This window comes from Mustela putorius, unplaced genomic scaffold (assembly GCF_011764305.1).
Source record: "Mustela putorius furo isolate JIRA1106 unplaced genomic scaffold, ASM1176430v1.1 tig00003845_pilon_pilon_pilon, whole genome shotgun sequence".
NCBI classification, from domain to species: Eukaryota; Metazoa; Chordata; class Mammalia; order Carnivora; family Mustelidae; genus Mustela; species Mustela putorius.
This window is the reverse complement of record NW_025421998.1, coordinates 16,527,585-16,541,873: the sequence shown is the minus strand read 5'-3', so window position 1 is coordinate 16,541,873 and position 14,289 is coordinate 16,527,585. Positions and strand designations below refer to the sequence as shown.

General features: G+C 43.4%; 1 protein-coding gene across 28 annotated transcripts in view; it reads right to left on the bottom strand.

The window, feature by feature from the left end:
* Positions 1-14,289, bottom strand: part of NRCAM (neuronal cell adhesion molecule) — a 272,173-nt gene that overhangs the window by 34,203 nt on the left and 223,681 nt on the right. For 19 of the 28 annotated variants that reach the window (XM_013060025.2, XM_013060058.2, XM_013060038.2 and 16 more), the window contains 7 exons: positions 12,123-12,266; positions 9,580-9,691; positions 7,898-8,064; positions 7,658-7,805; positions 5,543-5,667; positions 5,063-5,092; positions 3,417-3,518 (listed from right to left, as the gene is read on the bottom strand). In XM_013060025.2, the coding sequence (XP_012915479.1) occupies positions 3,417-3,518; positions 5,063-5,092; positions 5,543-5,667; positions 7,658-7,805; positions 7,898-8,064; positions 9,580-9,691; positions 12,123-12,266 (828 nt within the window). The remainder of the gene's footprint in view (positions 1-3,416; positions 3,519-5,062; positions 5,093-5,542; positions 5,668-7,657; positions 7,806-7,897; positions 8,065-9,579; positions 9,692-12,122; positions 12,267-14,289) is intronic. The other 9 variants (XM_013060052.2, XM_045089651.1, XM_013060067.2 and 6 more) reach the window with 1 other exon arrangement.

Below are 14,289 nucleotides of genomic sequence, written 5' to 3'. Positions count from 1 at the left end.
TCTGGAATGCTGAGTTGAGTTACTTAAAACTCTATTTTTATTTTTTATTTTTTTGAATTTTATTTTATTTTATTTTTTTCAGTGTTCCAAAATTCATTGCTAAAATTCTATTTAGATGTGGTCTCCAGATCCTTAGGAAAGTTTCAATATATGAAAAGATAGTCAGGGTTTTTTGTTTGTTTGTTTGTTGTGTTTTTTTTAATAGCAGGAGAAATTAAAGATTGTGAGATACTACTTTCCATTAAACAGACTGGCAGCAATCAAAAGTTTAACATACCTTTTGACTATTACGCAGGGAAACAAGCATTCTCCTACTTTCTTTCTGGGGAGGGTAAATTGACACAAGTTCTACAGAGGACAATTTAGAACATCTCATGGTAATCAATTCAGATAGCCTTTGACTGAGGAATGATAACTCCTACCAATGTATTTCGAATACATGTGCTCATGTATACGCTCAGAGACACAGGAGGAAGAATGCACATTACAGCACTGTTTGCAGCTGAAACAAGCTAATTGCCAGCCATGTAAGTGTTCATCACCAGGACACTGATCACATAAATTATGGTGTATCCACATAGTGGTATATCCTGCAGCTGTAAAAACTGAAGGGGGCTCCTCCATATGCCTCTGAAATGGAAAGGTTTCTGAGCTTCATTGTTCAGTGTAACCAAGTAGGGTATAGAACAGTGTGGAACACTTGGGTAAGAGGGCAAAGATGGACTGTAATGTACACACCTATTTGTACGTTTGAATATACATGTACTCATCCCAGAGTGTACACACTGACAGCACTGGGGTCTGGGAGAAAGTGGCAGAGAGAGGTGGGAGGAAGACTTACTTTTCAGGGCATGCCTTTTGCATCTACTAAAAATCTGTGGCATGTACCTGTTTTACCCTGGTTTAAAAAACCAGGTATTTAGATATTTACTAATTGCCTATAATGTGCCCATCTGCGGTGATATGAATTACAGACACAAAGACAAAGTAGAATGCTCTGTGTTGCAGTGCTTCAAAGCTAAGTAACTTGAGTCCTGTCTTGGAGCCCCTCTTTGATTCATACTCTCTGGAGTTTTGTTGGCTGTACCTTTAGAACACACAAAATCTGACCACAGGTGAGTGAGGTACCTCCGTCCCTGTTGGCCCTATGCCAAGCCACTGTTCTCTGTCTCTCATGTGAATCACTGCAAAGCCTCCCAACTCATGAGTTCCCATATTTTCTCAGTGTCTCAGTAATTTTCTTCATGGTTCCCTTAGGCCAAAAGAAATATCTAACATTTCCATGTAAGTAGTTAGGTCCATACAACTTAATAAATACTCATGTCTTCCCAACTTACGACCTCTTTGGCACTGCTTCTTGAACCTCGTGAAGAGATTGGCCACCACGTTCCCCACTCCCTGTCACACACGGATTTTCACGTGGTCCTTGCTTTTTACCATAGCAAAGGCTTTGCAGGAATGGCATCATCTCTACAGTACCACTGTATGTGGGTACATCTCCATACAGTACCACAGAGCATGTGGGAGCGGAAAATTGCCTTGAGCTTGTATTTCATGTGGCGTCTGGCAGAGGTGACTGTTTTTTAAACATCAGCATTTAAAAGTCAAAAACTGAAAACATGTCCAAACTCACCCTTGTGAGTTTGCTAAGATACTTCACAGAGAACTGTGGTCCTACCCAGTCTCCCTCTTCCCCCTCTTGTTCTTCTAGAGACTATTTTTTTTTTTTTAAACATTTACTTACTTATTTGGGAGAGAGAGAGTGCGCATGAGCGGGAGGGGTGAGGGGAGGGGGAGAGAGAATGTCAAGCAGACTCTGCACTCAGCGCAGAGCCCGACTTGGGGCTCGATCTCACAACCCTGAGATCATGACCTGAACCAAAACCAAGAGTCTGACACTCAACTGACTGCTCCAGCCAGGCTCCCTAGATCATTTTCAATAGAATAGTCAGAGTGATCCATTAATCACTCCTCTACTTAAATCCCTCCAGTGACTTCCAACCCTGACAATGGCCTCCAAGGCCTGCACAGCTTAAACTCCAGCCCTTGGTAGGTGCAGGAGCTTAGGAAGAGCATGGTCTCATGTGCACACTGAGCAGATCCTTCTGAAAGGTGCCGCAGAAGGAGCCTGCTGTGAGCACTCCTCGTGGAGGTTTCTCTTCTGAAGGGAGACCTGAGCAGTGTGTGTGTGTTCTACACATACATATGCATTTACAATGTGTACAGTGTTTTACATATGTACCCCCATAGAATGATATTATAGAAAACAGCATAATATATTATTATTAATTTTATTTTATTTGTGGCCTCAGCTCAAATATAAGCTCCATATGGGCAGAGAGTTTTGACTGTTTTGTTTTAGAACAACGCCTGCTACATAATAGGCATTCTATAAATATCTGTTGAATGAATGAATGAATGAGTAGAAATGCTTTGCAATCTAATGGTATCATTTTAGTATAGGTACAATGAGTCTCGACATGTCCTAACCAGCTAAATCTGGCTATTATATTGAATTGACTGGAAGATTCAGCACGAATGAATGAGGGTTCTGATCAAGGACTGAAAACGCAGTTGAGGAAAGAACACCTCTTAATAACAGAAGATGGAGAGGAGGTTTTTGTTGAATTTTCAGTGGAAGTATTCCGCTTTGCCTGTGGGTGCAGAAAACCAACACGCATATCTCTTTGGAGTAATCTGAGGTCAGAAAGGAATGTAGCTTCCTTGCAGCACAGGAATGAGCTCATAATATATTACTGGCATGTGATACTCTTTCAAGTAGCTTTTTAGTTTTCAAACACCTAAGCACCTCGGGAGTCTAATTTTATGGAGCTCTTCCAGCATCCTTACAGTGGCCTCCCTCCCCCGACTCTGCTCCCTAGGCTAGCGTCCTGATGGCCAGGAGCGGAAACTGTGGAATGTGCCTCTTTTCACAGGGGTTGATGGGAGGAAAGAGGCCCACCCTGGAAGGTAACATACCTACTGTCCACATCCAGCCTCTGTGACTAATTGTGGGTCCGCAAAATCACTTTAGTCACCAAATCTCAGTTTCCTAACATACATGCTGGCAGAATGGTGCCAGTTCCTCCCGCATTAATGGGCAAAACAAACAGCTCACAATGAGTCATTCAACTATGGTGGAGATTTAAGGTGATTCTGACGGATCGCATACAGAAAATGCAAGTGTATTTGCTTAGTTAACATCTTTGGCAACTAAGTGGTGTCCTATCCCAGAGGCTGTAACTGGGAATAACTCAGGCTCCGAAGAGAAGACTGTGATAGATCAACGTTTTTGTTGTTAGTAATGAAACAGAATGCCAGAAAATCTCTCTGTAAGGACTTTCAATTGCATGTGATAAAGTGCTTCGGAAATGGTCCTGAAATTTATCAGTGACCAAGACAAGGCTATGACGTACTTGTGATAGGGCTGTTGTTGTCGTTGCCTGGCGTCCACGACAGCTGAACACTTTTGTCGAGTTGATCTGTCAATTCTAAATCAAAGGGAGGATTTGGGACATCTGTAGATGGAACACACATACCACAGTTAACCATCCATCCTTATGATACTTCCTAATGATACTCTTCACAGGGGGGGGGGGTCGGGGGGGGAGCATCTTAAAGACACAGCACACTTTTAATGGGCAATGAGCATGCATCTGAAATGAAACGGGAGACACTGAGGTTGCTGGGGACACATGAGCACACCCAAGACAAAATATCAATGAGTTCTGCTTGTTCCTTTTTCAAATGAAACCAAATCCCTTGTGACCAAAACCAGTGAGGTGGGCACACATGGTTCACCAGCACCCTCAATGTGTCTTCTCATAGACATGAAGGAGCACAGACAGAAGAAATAATACTGAAGCTTTAATTCTAATAAATGAGAGACAGAGAATAGGAAATGCCAGAAGACCGATACAGGCAAATATAACATACTGCTCAAGAAGACTTTGTTCTTTCTGAAATGCGTGCATGCAATTACGCATTTGGAGCTCCTGGAGAACACTTCTATTTTTGGGCGAATTCTAAGACTGAGTAGCCCTCAGCATGCACACCTCATGCAGATGATCAGTACAACAGTCGAAAGGGCACATGGGGACATGGCATGTTTATTCTCAGAGGACACTAGGGGACAGACACCTGTTGGGACAAAGGAGCATGTCTGCCTCTTCTAATGGTACGTCTGAGATCCAGAGAGTTAACATTTCCCTCTGGACTCTTTTCTGACTTTGCTCTTGGGAGTGATTGTGGCTCTTAGGGAACTAGAGCCCATATGAAAATACGGGCACTTCTTCCCTATCAGTAAAGAAAGAGTGAATGTCTACCAAGGGACAGCTCTTCTATATCCTGACTAATGATGCCATGTAAAATCCACCTGAGTTTTATGCCATAAAATTAATTTTAATTTTTGTACTTACAAGCTGAATAAAGATGAGGGTTCTTTAGTCAAAAAGAGTTCTGGAAATAATTTCTGATTTATTTTCCAGGCTCAGAAAAATCACACAACCTGGAAGTGCCTTCCTTTAGTGATTTATGTTTTTTTAATGCAATGAGTTGTTTATCTCTAATACAAAGGCCACATGTTCTAAACATCCATTGTTTTCCTATGTTAATTTATGGAAAATGGAATCCCCAAACGTTTATGTTTCCAAGACAACTTTTAATAGACTAAAATTAAAAACTACTCTGTGGAATGATCTTTGAGATTTTTTTTTTTTTTTAAATTCTGGAAACCGTGGAGGACAGCTTTTGAAAAAGCACGATGCTATACAAGGAAATTATACCAAAGAGGACTTTTATCGATTGAAATGACTTTATAATAACACATGAAATATTTAGCAATGAGTGGTATTGCATTCAGTGAAACATTCCCGAGCTCTAATGAAGAAATGATTTATGGCAGTAAATGAGCAACAGAACCGAATGCTGGACAGAGCCCTCGTCCTTAAGGCAACACAATCAGTGATGTGGTAGAGAAAAGGGAAGAATTAAATTTTTTTTCTTTTTGCACATGTGAACATGTTTGACAGAAAACAGAGAAAGAAGACTCATATTAGTTTACCGTAAGTAGGAGCTGGAGTTGGAGTAGGAGCTAGAAAGGACATTAATATAAAGGATTTTAATCAAAATTAGTCATGGAAAGATATAAGATAGCACAAGAAGACAAAGACCGACTGTGATTAAGATTCTAAAACCAAGCTGTAAGCTTAGTTGTGGGACACGGCATTGATAAACATGCAGTAACAATGTGGTGGGGGTTGGGGGAATCCTTCAATCTTAAATCAAAGTACACTATTTCTCCCGATTTTCTTATAAAAAAAAATCACTATTACGCACAGCCATCATTTTATTCCAGCGCTGCTATAATAGTATATTGACACTGAAATGACTGCCTCAAAGGCATCTCACAAAGAAGAAAAATGCAGGTATTTAACTCCCCTGCAGAACTGTGGAACTGTAACAAGCAAACATTTACTCTGGACGGTTTTCTTTCCGACCTAACACAAGGCAGCCAGGGGGCTGGGTGCGTTTGCATTCTTACCAACAACGCTCAGCACGGCACTGGCAGAAACGTTGTCGAGAGTTGTGTTGGCCACACACGTGTAGGTCCCACCATCGTTGTCCCATACATCAGCCACCACCAAGTGGTCTTTGTCCACAGTGAACCTGTCAAGAGAACAGGTTCAGAGCAGCTGAAACGGACACCCGACCACAGGTGACGGATGCTTGCTTTCCTGGCATGAAAGAAACTCTGTGAATTCGAAACAGAGAGAGAGAGGACAAACATTTGTGGCTCGTTAGAGCAGAAATCCAAAAAATACGTCTCACTTCGATCATGATGAAAGCTGGAAGACAATTAGAATGGACTAGAAGCTTGGGTTAGAAGGGATGTCAAGTCATTTCAAGCATGCCCTCGGAAGGTTACGCTCTTTCCTGAAGACCAGAGGGGCACCAGAGAGGGGGTTGGGGGAAGCTGTAGTCACCCTCACCAGTAGGCTTTCCTGTGGCTTCTGCTGCTACGAAACATCTGAACAGCACTCATCCAGCTCCATTTCTAACAAAGCGTTTATTTTAAAAAAATTTATCACTGACTGTGGAAATTTTGTGTCATTTTGGCCGCATGCATAATCTCTCATGGGAGAAAGTGAATGCAAAGAATATTATCGACTTTATCACAAGCAACAGGATGAGTTAGGTCGGCAAGCACCACGGAGAGTTCTCTAGGGGGTCACTCGCCAGCATGAGAAATTACTCAGTAGGTCAAAAATCCATGTAAATAGGATTCGTGCATGATTTTAATGAGGATGCGTAAATCATTCACAGTCTTTGCAGGGTATTTCCAAGTTAAAGCTTTAGCCACCTTCACTCCATAGTCATTTCTTCCTATTTCCTTTTCATCGTCACCAGCTCTGATGCTACAAATAAAACTGGTCAGCTGGGGGGGGGGGGCGCCTGGGTGGCTCAGTCAGTTAAGCATCTACCTTCAGCTCAGGTCATGATCTCAGGGTCCACATTCTGCCCCCTGCTCAGCGGGGAGCCTGCTTCTTCTCCCCCCTTGCTGTTCCCTCTCCCTCTGCTTGTGCGCTCTCCTGTTCTCCCTCAAGTAAATAAATAAAATCTTAAAAAAAAAAAAGCCTGGCCAGTGGGAAGCATAGAATTAGATGGAAGTCCTCGGTATAGAGGAGAAGGTCACATAGTTGATTTTGCTTTGTTTTGTTTTGTTTTGTTTAGGGGTGGTTAAGCTACATGCACTGCTTAGGCACACTTGCAAGCAAACCACAGGGGCCATTTCCACCAGCACAGGGCATTCCTTCCACTAGGAGGCCATGCTGGTAGCCTCCGTGACCGTTAAGCTTCCTGTAGTCAGCTCCATACCTATTCCTTCAAACTGAGGCTTCACCCAGTCTTTTCTTCCATTCCAAGTTCAAGGACCGCAACATGTCTATGCTCTTTTAAATTTTTACCTGTTCCCCCGCCCCCTTTCCACTGGCTTCAAGTGATCAAAAGAAAATTCCTTATTTGAATGAAAACCAGTGTCCTTTAAAATACCGACAAGGACTTAGGTGCACTCTGCTGATTAAAGCGATCGCATTTCTGCTTATTTGTAGAATGGTAATGAAAACATCTGTCGAGACTTCACTGTACAAGGTAGAAAACAATGGAAGTCATCCAAGGCCTGAAAGGTTTTTTTTCCCATCCTGAATTACATAGGAGCCCAGCACACAAAGATAGACAAACATTCTCAGGGTCTGATTTCAATAACTCGATACCTTTTTAGGTCTGCACATTTTGGGAGAAAATGCACTTTTGTGGGGGGGGGGGGAGACCAGATTTCACAAACTTTAAAAACACCACCAAAAAGTCACTCTACAATAAACCTTTAGTTCTGAGCAGCTCAAAGAGGCAGAGAGGAGAAAGGAAGGAAATGATCTTCAAGGGGAGCCTAGGTGGCTCAGTTGTTAAGCGTCTGCCTTTGGCTCAGGTCATATCCCAAGGTCCTGGGATGGAGCCCTGCATCAGGCTCCCTGCTCAGCGGGAAGCCTGCTTCTCCCTCTCCCACTGCCCCTGCTTGTGTTCCGTCTCTCATTGTCTCTCTCTTTCTGTGTCAAATAAATAAATAAAATCTTAAAAAAAAAAAGTAATGGTCTTCAAATACCTTCCGTCATTGGGCAGCTCACCACTGTCCTTCAGCCACGTGATGGTGGGGATTAAGGTGTGATCGTGTTTCACCTTGCATTCGAAGGACACCGTGCCCCCTCTTTGCACAACTGCATATTCCGGCTGTTTAATGATCCTTGTTGCATCTGAAATTTAGCTATTGTTATCCGTTGCCAAAGTTGAGGAATTTGCTCAATGTCACGTCATACCTGAAAGAACTTCATCACCTCCACCTTACCTTTGATTTCTAAGTGAACTTCATTCTTTGCCATTCCTAATTTATTCCTTGCAACACATGTGTACGTTCCCGTACTGTCCTTTTGGGCCACAGGAATTTCCAAAGTGCCATTTTCATGCAAAACATAAATATCTTCACGAAGGGCACTACCTTTAGCTCCCTTGAACCTTCATTACAGAAATTATCACAATGGGAATAGGAAAAAAATCATAATTTGAAGTCAGACATAGATTGCCACATTGGAGATCAACACACGGTCATTTGTGTTATAGTATCAAGCTCAGAGACGTTAGAATCTGCAAAAGATCTCCCGGATTGGATGCCTGTAAGTCAGTGGGATCCATGGAAGGCAGGAGGTAAAACTGGGACATTTCATGAGAAATGGTGCTTGATGAAATAAGTCAATCAGAGAAAGAGAATTATCATATGATCTCTCTGATAGGAGGAATTTGAGAGGCAGGGTGGGGGGTCGTGGGGGATGGGGGGAGGATGAAACAAGATGGGACCAGGGAGGGAGACAAATCATAAGAGACTCTTAATCTCAGGAAGCAAACTGAGGGTTGCTGGGGGCTGGGGGTGGGGAGGTAGAGATAGGGTGGCTGGGTGATGGACATTGGGGAGGGTATGTGCTATGGTGAGTGCTGTGAAGCGTGTCAGCCTGATGATTCACAGACCTGTACCCCTGAAGCAAATAACACATTATAAGTTAATTAAAAAATTCTTTTAAAAAATTTTAAAAAAGGAAATGGTGCTTGAAGCATTAGGATGACAATATGAAAGACTTCACTTATAATTTTCTGTATTATATTCATATTTAATACATACATTATTACCCATTCTATCTCCACATGGGTGATAAAACAGGCAAAAAGATCTTTTCGGCCTTTTTCTTCCCCTTGGGACATATTCTTAGTCCCTCTGCAGGCCACAGTTCTAAAGCCAACTCGATACGAAGATGTTTGATTTGAATTCTAAAGAGATTTTTGATTCATATGAATCGGAAAATATTCAGGGGAGAAAACCAACCACGCATGTACGTCAAGTATGCGTCCGCTCAGCTTCCTGGTTACTGTCCGATAGAAGGTGGGGATGGATAAAACCGTCCGGCAAAGTCGACCTAAAGGGGAACCTCGCGACCTCACTAGGACACCAGCTGCCCAACCACCACGCTTCTCCTCTCTGCCCCTGAAGTGGAGACCTGGGGAGACTGTCCTTAATCCCACACCTGGTTTGGTGCTCACATGAGCCCGGCTCCAGGTCTGGTCCCTGATGGACCACCAGGAACTGAATGTTCTAATTTTCTTTCGCTCCTTCCTTCCGAGCTGCTGCCCGTCCTCGCCTTGTGCCTCCCAGCTCAGGCTAAACTAAGCAAGCACCTCAGTCCCGAGCGGGGATGGTTTGATGGGAGGACTGAAAAGACATGAGCGAGCTTGGCTGGATCCCTTAAATTTTCAAAAAACATACTTTTTCCCATGCCGCCCGCCCCCCGCCGCCCTGCACCGTGCCTGACAAGGCGTGCGGCTGCATACCTTGTAGGTGGAGAACTATTCAGCACCGAGCGAGGAGTGAATACATTTCTATGAGTGAATTTAATCATAATAGTACGATGGAAACTGCTCTGTTGGAGAAATTGAAGGCTTTAGCAAATGTAAGTATTAAAGACAAACAGAGCTGTGGCTTACCACTCAACGGTCGGCAGAGGGGACCCAAAGAAGGCACAGTCTAGTAAAGCAGGCCTGTCTGTGATGACCTGATAGAGTGTATTTGCAGATGTAAGGATTCGTGGTGGCTCAGCTAAAAAAAGTTGAAAAACGTGAAGTAAATGTTAAAATAAAACCAACATTTAGGCCCACCCTGTATTTTACTACATTCGAAGGCCATTCAAGTTTACATTCCGCATAACGCATAGGTCTCTCCCCCATGTTCTCTGTCAGGTATGACACCACCAGCCAACAGGCTGGAGAAATTCAAGTTTTCTCCTTCTGTCTCATACCCCACATCTCATTTTGCTCAGGCATGCGGTTTTAGTGATTTATTTATCTAGATGTCCTACTACCCTGTGAGTCCCTTGTAGGCAGGGAAGGGGACTTTTATTATTTTCTTCCCAGAAACTAACTAGGTCAGGGTCTGGCACAAAAATAATGGCCGAGTACATCTTTGTTAAGTGATGGGCCCCTCCTCATCCCGGGGTTATGAGGGGGGTGGGGGGTAAGAGTGGTGACAAGCACACAGCTGGCAGAAAACAGTAGTGTGCGGACACCCGAAACACAGAACCAGAAATCAGAACTGCCTCCCCAAACCCTAGCAACACGGGAAGTGTGCTCAGCTAGGCGTGGGAGTCACTGACCTCCATTTTGAGCATGAAGGAAACATGCCAAGGACTGGTTGGCTTCCCGACTATGATTTCATTTGAAAGGGAGTCTGCTACACGTAAAGAGTTGGCATTTAATTCCCCGGCACCACGAAAACAAGTCTCACATATGATTTTAATACATTTGATGTTTTGGTGGTTTTGTCCAGTATGAGAAATGGAATGTTGACATAAACGAACCATTTCACACAGAGGACCTGAATAAACATTTCTCCAAAGACCTATAGATGGCCAAGAGACACAAGGAAGGGTCTGCATCACTCATCATCAGGGAAATGCAAATCAAAACTACAACGAGATATCGCCTCACGCCTCTGAGAATGGGCAAAATCAAGAAGACAAGAAACAACAGGTGTTGGCGAGGACGTAGAGGAAAAGGAACCCTCGTGCCCTGATGGTGGAGATGTAAACTGGTGCAGCCACGGTGGAAAACAGCATGGAGTTTCCTCAAAAAATTAAAAATGGAAATGTCATCTGACCCAATAATTCCACTATGGGGTATTTACCCACGGAAACAAAAACACTAACTCAAAGAGACAGATACAACCCTGTGTTCACTGCAGCATTTTTTATAATCACCAGGACAAGGAAGTAACCTCAGTGTCCATAGATAGACAAATGAATAAGGAAGGTGTGTGTGTTTGTGTGTATGAGAGAGAGAGAGATACTACACAGCCTTAAAAAGGATGAGACTGCTCCATTTCAGGTAACCCAGATGAACTGGATAGTATTATGATAAGTGAAATTGGTCAGACGGAGAAAGACAAAACCCATGTGATTCCACTCATATCCCGTAAGTGGAATCTAAAAAATAAATAAATAAATAAACAAACAAAAAGCAGGATCGGAACTCTAAATAATGATGGTTGCCAGAGGAGACCGGGTTCAGGAGTTGGGCAAATGGTTGACAGGGAGTGAGAAAGACAGACCTCCGGTTATGGAATGGCTAAGTCCCGGGAATAGAGCAGGGTACCAGGAACACAGTCAAGGACACTGGAGTCGTGTCCTATCAGGACAGCCAGCAGTTACACGTGTGGTGAAAACAAGTGTCACGTGTGCACTTGTCAGATCACTAAGCTGTACACCTGAAACTAGCATAACATTGTGTGTCAACGACACTCAAAAAACCAAAACAAAAAACCAAACGTTTCAGAAGATGCTTGAGTCTACCATAGTATTCTAAATGTATTATTAAGAATTAATAAATAGAGGCGCCTGGGTGGCTCAGTCTGTCAAGCATCTGCCTTCAGCTCAGGTCATGGTCCCAGGGTCCTGGGATCAAGTCCCGCATTAGGCTCCCTGCTAGGCGGGGAGCCTGCTTCTCCCTCTCCCACTCCCCCTGCTTGTGTTCCCTCTCTTGCTGCATCTCTCTCTGTCAAATAAATAAATAAAATCTTTTTAAAAAAAGAATTAATAAATAAATTTACATATGTGACAAGGATAAAGGCCAAACATCATGACTAATGATTTATTTTCTAAAACTCAGAATGACATTGTTGAACTTACCAGTTTTTCAGGATGGAATAGCAGAAACATTCAGTTACTAATAGCAGATTAATGTTACTTTCCTTTTGAGGGCTTAACAATTAGCCTAACCCTATGTGGACCGAGCAGTCTATTTGATTACATCTACAGTGAACAATTGGCCACTATGAAAGTTGCATTCCGAAAGAGCAGGAAGGCCAGAGTACCATACCCTTTAGGGTAAGGTCTGTGTCTTACCCATCTTCTTACACCCCATGCGGCATCCAGGCCTCTGTGCGTCGCACACAGTAAAGGCTTGCTACGTTTTTGCTGAGAACAGCAGCAGTCACTAACCGAACCTGCCATATCTTTAATAAAGGGAGAGCTTACCCAGCACATTTACAAATGCATTCGCCAGTAAATATCCATATTCATTAGAGGCGTTGCACTGGTACACGGCACTTGATCTTTCTTGAACATTTGAAAAGATAATGGTATCGCCGTCTATGTTTCTGCTGGGGTCATCAGGAGCAACTGTTTGGGTGCAAAAATATAAGGCATCTGTTTATTCTTCTCTGTGTGAGGTCTACACGCTAGTAAGTAGAACAGAAATACATGCCGATTGAGGTATATGTACTAAGAAGGAGGAGACTGAGAACCGAGGCAGAAATCCCTGTTTTCCCTCTTCTGACTTTGGTTATCACTTCTAGCACATTATGCTCGATATTCATTCAGTCCTAAGTGGACTGATTCTGTAAAACTGAGTATTATTTCGAGAGGTCCAGGGGAAAAAGCACAAGTTAGGTGAAAACAGAAGTACACATTTGGGTAAGTGTTGCCTGTTCACAATGAAACCGTGGTTCTTCACGAGGAGGGGAGTTAATTCTCAAGAGGAGACAGCAAACGCTAGTCCAAAATAGAGAAACCCTTTAGCCCAACTGAACCTGTGTCCTTAATGAGCTTCTTTTTGAAATAAACAGATAAATAAATACAGATAAATAAGTACATAAAGACATCTAGGGGGCCAATCATCAAATGTTTAACTATTCATTTTTCTGTATCAGAAATTCTTGAAGCTGAGGCAGAAACAAATCACATGAAATTATGTATTTTTCCGCTAAATCGCTCAAGTACATTAAAAAAAAAAAAAAAAAAAAAAAAAAAAAGGTCAGGACCAGGACTGATCCTTACCAAAGTGGAAAGGAACAGGGTGAGCAACGTGTGAGAATTTAGTCCAGGTCACGCCCGGTGGCGTGGAAGTGCTGAGTTCCTGGAAATGAATTCCCGTCTGTGAGTGCTAAACCACAGGCTGTGACCTCACCTTGCTTTAAAAGCACACTCAGAGGGCGGAGAGAGGTATCTGCCTCAGCACGAGGCTCAAAATCAACACGCCGTAATCGCACCCTTTCCCTCAAATCTCCGCTTGCAACTTGACCCACTTAAGAAGGCTTTGCTTCCATTCCAAACATCGTACTTGTCTCTTTGATGCCAGGAAAGGGAGGTACATCTAAGACATAGTTATCACTGCATGGAGACGCCTTTATCCCTTGCAAATCTCAAATATTTGGTTCTTCTGTGGCTAATTAACTCCCTTGAAGACCTAACGGTAAACCAAACTATAGTTATTCAGCCTTGTCTTAGTAGTCCCGTTTTCTCGGGTTGCTGGAACAAGGAACAGAGTTAGTGCTTAAAACCGCATTAATTTACTGTCCGACAGTTCTGTATGTGGCTGTCCCACGCTCCAATCGAATCAATAGCTAATTTCTAACATCGCCTTAGACACTCCAGTTAGTTCGTCTAGTGGTAGGGGAATGCCCGGATCCTTTGGCTCGGCTTCTTAGCTCATCTCTGCTGTCTGGGACTCGAAATGTTTCAGAATGCCTCCAACCAGAAAACAAATACAAGTTCTGATTCCTTTAACAGGGTAAAGATTCCATCCGTGCATGACAGCGGAGGACAGAGATGTCTCACTGGCCTGGGAAGTGAACCACAGCTGCGGCAGATGGCCAGGTACCCCAAGAGTATGGTATACTGGGGAGCCACCCACATTCCTTGTCCCAGACCCCAAGTCTAGTATCCCTGGGCCTGTCTGACTCACCCACTCTCAGTGATGTCCATCCAAGCAAGGCTGATGGAAAAGAGCAGGGTTTCCAGAATCTCTATTCTCTGTCAGTTACTCTCAGCAGTTTGGGACCCAGCACTTGGGCCATCGTTGCTGGGTCGCTTTGAAGGACTCTCGGTGCCCAGAATTCTGACTGCACCTCCGCAGACACGCGAACAGTGGAGGAAGAGAGGGCAACACCTGGGCAGAGCGCGAGCCTGAGTCTCTGGGGGTGTGAGGACAGCTCCGCACATTCCGTGAGTACATGGAGCTCTTAGAAGTCACACCCCACGCGCGGTGTAATGGGTAGAGAGCTCTGGGTTTGTACGATGAGAAAGTTCTGGGGATCTACTCAACTGCAGTGTGAATATACTTACACTGCTGAACTATACACTCAAAAATGAGCAACATGGTATATTTTGTGTTACGTGTTTTTATATTTAACTACAATAAAAA